Here is a 6,042-nt window from a genome sequence, read left to right as displayed (position 1 = left end):
AAAACACACCAATGAGGCCATTGCTGTATGATGGAACAGTCATTTGAGAGTTTGGTCAACTGTTCAAGCAGATTCTCATCCATGGCATTTGACAAATCTCAGTTCTTTAGTTTCTGTGGTTCATTTGACATTTGACACTATTCCTGAGAATGAGGGAATTCAGTCAGTCAGTTAAGATACAGTCAGAAATAAGGATAGTAGCTTGACACAAGATACACATTTCACAAATTTATTAGTGATCCAATGTCAGTTCTCTAAGAAGAAATTTAGAGATGTTGTGTCCTCTGAACACTGGCAAGCAGCATCCTGATCCTTAGCAGGTGGGCTCACAGCAGTAGTCACAGCAGGCTGGACGGCAGCCAGACTGGCCGCAATAGGATGGGCGGCAGCAAGAAGCCTGGGCATGGTGCAGCTGGCAGCAAGATGGGGGAGTGCAGCTGACCACGCAGCAAGGTGGCAGGCAAGTACCCTCAACCCTGCAGTCTGGGCGGCACCACCTGGTGCGGCAGCTCTCTCCTCCACAGCATTCGGGAACATAACACCTGGTCCTGCAGGTAGTCTCACAGTTGGATCCAGAGCCTATCCCGAAGCCAATCCCAGAGCCGATCCCAGAGCTGATGCCGCAGCCACCCTGTTGGCAGCTGCTGGTCCCACAGCTGTCTTGGCAGCAGCTAGATCCACAGTTCCCCCCAGTAGAGCAGCTAGGGAAGCCACAGAAGCTGGTGGAGCAGGAGTTGCAGCAGGCCATGGTGTTGGGAGATAGACTTGGAGTTTAACTACAAAGAGAAGTTACTGAAGTTTTGTTCTCACCTTCCTAGCTGCACCTTTTATATATTCTATGGCTAGCGACTGTTTACATAAGACCCAAAAGCTCTTCCTTATTTTTATGTAAACCAACTTCTTTTTAACTCTCTGATTGGCCTGTCATTGAAACACTCATGGAACAACATGAGCAGTAATTTCAAAATTACTCTGCTTTTGTGGTTCCATTAGAACTCATCATATCAATTCTTTGTCTCTTAGAACACTTTTGTGGTTTTTCAAGATCAAAGAGTTCTGGCATTTTAGTCCAAGCCGACACCCTTATTTTCCATCTGAGGGGGTGTCATGTGATCATTTGCTGGGGCCTCTTAAGGCTCAATCCACGTTGTTTTCTCATTCATAACTGCCACATTTCCTTCTTGGATGAGTAAGCCAAATGTACTTGGATTCCCAAAGTTCTTTTCTTGGTTGATACTCAAGTAGACAACTTCCTATTCTAAGATCAAGTTAGCACAATATTCAAATTCAACAAACATTTATTAAAAGCCTACTGTCTTCAAGGTATTGTCCTAGGTGCTAGGAATAAAAAGAAAGAAAGCTTTCAAAGAGCTTATATTCTACTAGAGTACCAATAAAACGTCACTGTTGTATTCCTGTCAATTGGTTCTAAATATATGAAAACATATTCTTCTTAGGGACAAGGATCTTTCCTTATGGATTGAGTAAAAACCATGATTCACAATACCTGCATCTTACATATGAGTAAATGCAACTTTAAATTGCAGTATTTAACATTCTTTGTTATTTATATAGTGCCCTTGAGCACTCTCCAACTGACAGAGTAGGTCCCCCAGTGGATGGCTACTCCATGGGCCACACCTTTAAAACCACAGCTTATTAGCCCCACTGGTGAATTTATCATGAAGAGTCGGAGGATTCAACTAGTACAAAACAAAGGCATATAATGAAATGGAATTAGAAGGAAAGAAGTAACAATACATTTCACCCATGAATTTGGGCTATGTTCTCCCATAAATACATATAACATTGGTGGGAAACATGGATTCATGTGGTTTTTTTTCTTTAATCATTTCAGTAGTGTGTGACTCTTTGTAACCCCATTTGGGGTTTTTTTGGCAAAGGGAATGGAATGGTTTGCCATTTCCTTCTCCAGTTCATTTTACAGATGAGGAAACTGAGGCTAACAGGGTTAAGTGACTTGTCCAAGAACATACAACTAGTAAGTACCTGAGGCTAGATTTGAACTAAGGAAGAGGAGTCTTCTTGTTTCCAAGCTCAGTGCTCTATCCACTGCTCCACCTAGCTAGCCTTGGATTCATGTAGGGGACACTTATAGAGTGGTATCAATACAGGGAACATGGATGGCCACAGTGCACACGTTGCCTTGAATGCTACTGGGCTGCTGATACTTTCTAGCATTGTTAGCATGCTACTCACCTTTTCCCAGGGTCTTCCCTCTCTTATAGTCTCTAGAAGATGCTGCTCCATTTTCTGGACTTGTAGTCAACACTAGATACTGTTACACTGACCCAGCTTCTGCTCAACTGAAGTCTTTGGCTATCTTTTTCTTAAGGAAAACATGAGTGTTTCTATGCCCTGTCAGCTTCAAGTTCATATCCTTTCTCTCTTGTTCTTTTAGCAAAAGGCAGAAAACCCTTGCTATTGTAACAGCAACAAGGATGATGATGATGATAGTAGCTCCCTTGGTTTTATCTTTGTCAGAATGTTGGCCACTAAGACCTCTCATCTCCACAGCAGTGGATTTTTAGGGCCATATGCCAAGGTCTTAAGAACAAAGGCCTGGTTGTCTCAGTAGGTAACGTCTATAGGCTTAGTCCTTTCTTTAGACTCCTCTTTCCAACTCAAAATTTTGAGGCTCTGTTTCTCTCTTTTTCTCTGTCTGTGCCTCTGCCTCTGTCTATATTTTTGTGTGTCTATCTTTCCATATATGTCTCTCAGAGATCTCACCTTCCACCTACGGTAATCATTCCATATACTTCTAAAATTTTAACCTTTGATGGCTAGATTATAAGCCAGGTAATGGTTATGTGTTTAATCACCATCCAACAACTCTGAGATTTGCACTCCCTAGTTTTCAGACCCTAAGTCTCTTCTATTCTTCCATGTAAATCGAGTGAATGAAGAAAATAAGTTAAGCTCAGGGGACAAGGTCATAGTCTTTTCTATCATCTAAAATCCCTGGACTTTGCATACATAGATACAGCGGGTCCAAAGTTTTGGAGTTCTCCTTTATGAGCAGTGTTGGATAATGGAGAAGTTTTAGATTCTTTTCTTCTGGATCATATCAGCATTTTTTCAACTACTGAGCTAAGACTAAATAAATAATAATAGTAATTATAGTTAGTACTTAAACATTGTTAGTACTTAAGTTAGTACTTCAGCATTGTTAGTACTTAAGTTAGTACTTAAGCATAACAAAACCCTGCACATACTTTGTTTCTTTTGATTTCTACAACTCCCCTGGAATGCAGAGGTTACAACTTTTTGGACCCAAGTCTCTCCTGTCTGCAGGCCCAACACTCTTTCCATTTAAATTAGAGTGCATGCCATCTACTTTGCTTATCTACCAAATCCATAACAGTATACATGAATCAATAGAGCCAGCAACTAGTTATTGGTGTTAGACTTTTGAAAATTACTCAGAAAATGACATTTTGTTATAGCATCATTTTATGATGATCAGCACAATGGCAAGCCCCTCATAGGCATTCAATAGTATTTGTTGATTGATATGTAGAAAGTGAATATAATATACATTATCCCTTGCCCATTTAGACCTTAAGAACAAACAGTATCAAAAATATGGCCATATAAAAATATAGCCAGAGGAGGGTCTGCAGCTGATTTCAAACTGGGCATCTCATAAACATCCCAAACTCAATATATCCAAAACAGAATTCATCATCTTTCCCACCCTCAAACCCTCCTACATTCTGAACTTCCTCATTACCACCATCCTTCCAATCAATCAGATCCACAACCTGAGTTACCATACTTGACTCTTCATTCTTAGTCATCCAATATACATAATCAATTGCCAAACCTAATCGTTTCTATCTCTACAACATCTCTCATGGATGCCCCCTTCTCGTGTAGCCATTACCCTCATTATACCATCAGTACCTCTATCTTGGACAGACACCATGGATGGGGGGCAGCTAGGTGGCGCAGTGGGTAGAGCACTAGCCCTGGATTCAGGAGGACCTGAGTTCAAATCCAGCCTCAGACACATAACACTTACTAGCTGTGTGACCCTGGGCAAGTCATTTAACGCCATTGCCTAGCCAAAAAAAACCAAACAAACCAGACACCATGGATGGACAATGAGCTGAATGAGTCCAGAACTGAATAGAGGAATATCCTATGCATCACCTCTCACATGAACCATTACAATTCTCTTGTACTTGGTTTCTCTGCCTCAATTCTCACTCCATTCCAAATTCATCCTCAATAATGTTGCCTCCTTATTCTTGGAAATTGTACCTCTTTTAATGTTGACTAAGATTGCATTAGCTTTCTTGGCTGCCCCATCAATACCATGGATACACTGAGCTTGCAATCCACTAAAACCCCCAATTCTCTTTTTCAGTTGAACTGCTGTCTAGCACTTCTTCCTCCATCTTATCCTGATGAAGTTGATTTTTTGGACCCAAATATGATTTTTCATTTATCTTGGGTGGTGATGTGGTTATTTGAAAAGAATGTATGATTTGAAGTCAGAGGAACTAGGTTTGAATCCCATCTCTATTCTTCACTGCCGTAATGACTGTGGGCATATCATTCACCATCTCTAGACCTCAGTAGAATGATGTAATCAGACCAAATGATATCTAAGGTCTCATCCATCTCTAAACATATAGTTCTATGACCTCTAGTTAATTCTTTCTTATCAGATTCAGCCTAATGTTCTATCTAGCACCCATTGTATGCTAGACCTATAATAAGTGCTTAATCAATCAATCAACCAATAAACATTTGTGAAGTGCTTGCTATGTTCCAGGAACTGTACTAAGTACTGGGGATACAAAAGGAAGCAAAAGACAGTCTTTGTCCTCAAGGAGCTTACAATCTAATGAGGGGAGACAACATGCAAACAAATAGATGCAAGCAAGCTAGATATCTAGGATAAATAGGAAATAACAGAGGGGAGGCATTGGAATTAAGGAGGGATTGGAAAGGCTTTGTGTAGAAGGTGGGATTTTAGTTGGGACTTAAAGGGAGATCAGCAGAGTTGGAGCAAAGGAGGGAGAGAGGTCTAGTCATTGGAGTCAACCAGAGAAAATGCCCAGAGCCGAGAGATGGAGCATCTTGTTAGTGGAACAGCAAGGAAACCAGTGTCACTGGATCACAGAGTACGTATCAGGGAGTAAGGTGTGAGAAGACTGGAGAAGCAGGAGGGAAGTTTTTGTATTTGATCCTGGAGGCAATTGGAAGCCACCGGAATTTATTTAATAGAAAGGTGATATAGCTGGGCCTGTGTTTTAGGAAAATTGCTTTAGTGATAGAATGGAGGGTGGATTGGAGTGGGGAGATGCTTAAGAAAAGCAGATCTTCTGACCCAACAGGCTATTGAAATAATCAAGGCTTGAGGTGATGAGGGCCTGCACTAGAGTGGTAACAGCATCACAACAACCCTGAAAGGTAGGGGCTATTATAGTCTCCATTTTACAATTGAAGAAACTGAGGCAAAGAAGGATTAAATGATTTGCCTATATAGTCACACAACTAATAAGTATCTGAGGCAGGATTTGAATCAAGTCTCCCTGAGTCCAGGCCTGGCACTCTATCTACTGTTCCATCTAACTGCCTAGAGATCATCAGGTCTAACACTTTCATTTTACAGGTGAGGAACCTGAAGCACAGATAGGTTAAGTGACTTGCTCAGGGTCACACAGCTAGTTGTCTAAGGTAGTATTCAAACTGTGGTCTTCCTGGCTCCAAGTCCAGCTCTCTATCCACTATAGCAGGGCTGGGGAACCTGCAGCCTCAAGGCCACATGTGATCCTCTAGGTCCTCAAGTACAGTCCTTTGACTGAATCCAAACTTCACAGAATAAATCCCCTTAATAAAAGGATTTGTTCTATAAAACTTGGACTCAGTCACAAGGCTGTACCCAAGGACCTAGAGGGCCTCATGTGACCTCAAGGCTACAGGTTCACCACCCCTGCACTATAGTACCCAGCAGCACGAGCTCCAAATGTAATTACATTTAAAAATAAAATAAAGACCATGGTCAAA

General features: G+C 41.3%; 1 protein-coding gene across 1 annotated transcript; it reads right to left on the bottom strand.

Moving 5' to 3' along the window:
- Window positions 1–215: 215 nt before the first annotated feature.
- Window positions 216–818, bottom strand: LOC114051095 (keratin-associated protein 1-4-like). Its single transcript, XM_027873257.1, has one exon. It carries the CDS (start codon window positions 746–748, stop codon window positions 314–316), a length of 435 nt encoding a protein of 144 aa, XP_027729058.1. The 5' UTR covers window positions 749–818; the 3' UTR covers window positions 216–313.
- Between the last annotated feature and the right edge of the window lie 5,224 nt (window positions 819–6,042).

The sequence above is a fragment of the Vombatus ursinus genome, unplaced genomic scaffold, assembly GCF_900497805.2.
Source record: "Vombatus ursinus unplaced genomic scaffold, bare-nosed wombat genome assembly UNPS02014801.1, whole genome shotgun sequence".
NCBI lineage: Eukaryota > Metazoa > Chordata > Mammalia > Diprotodontia > Vombatidae > Vombatus > Vombatus ursinus.
Note: the sequence above shows the minus strand (reverse complement) of the source record. Positions and strands in the feature narration are given on the sequence as shown.

Bases quoted from the DNA above. Each gene is read 5' to 3' on its own strand.
- LOC114051095 (XM_027873257.1), bottom strand. From the start codon at position 748: ATGGCCTGCTGCAACTCCTGCTCCACCAGCTTCTGTGGCTTCCCTAGC.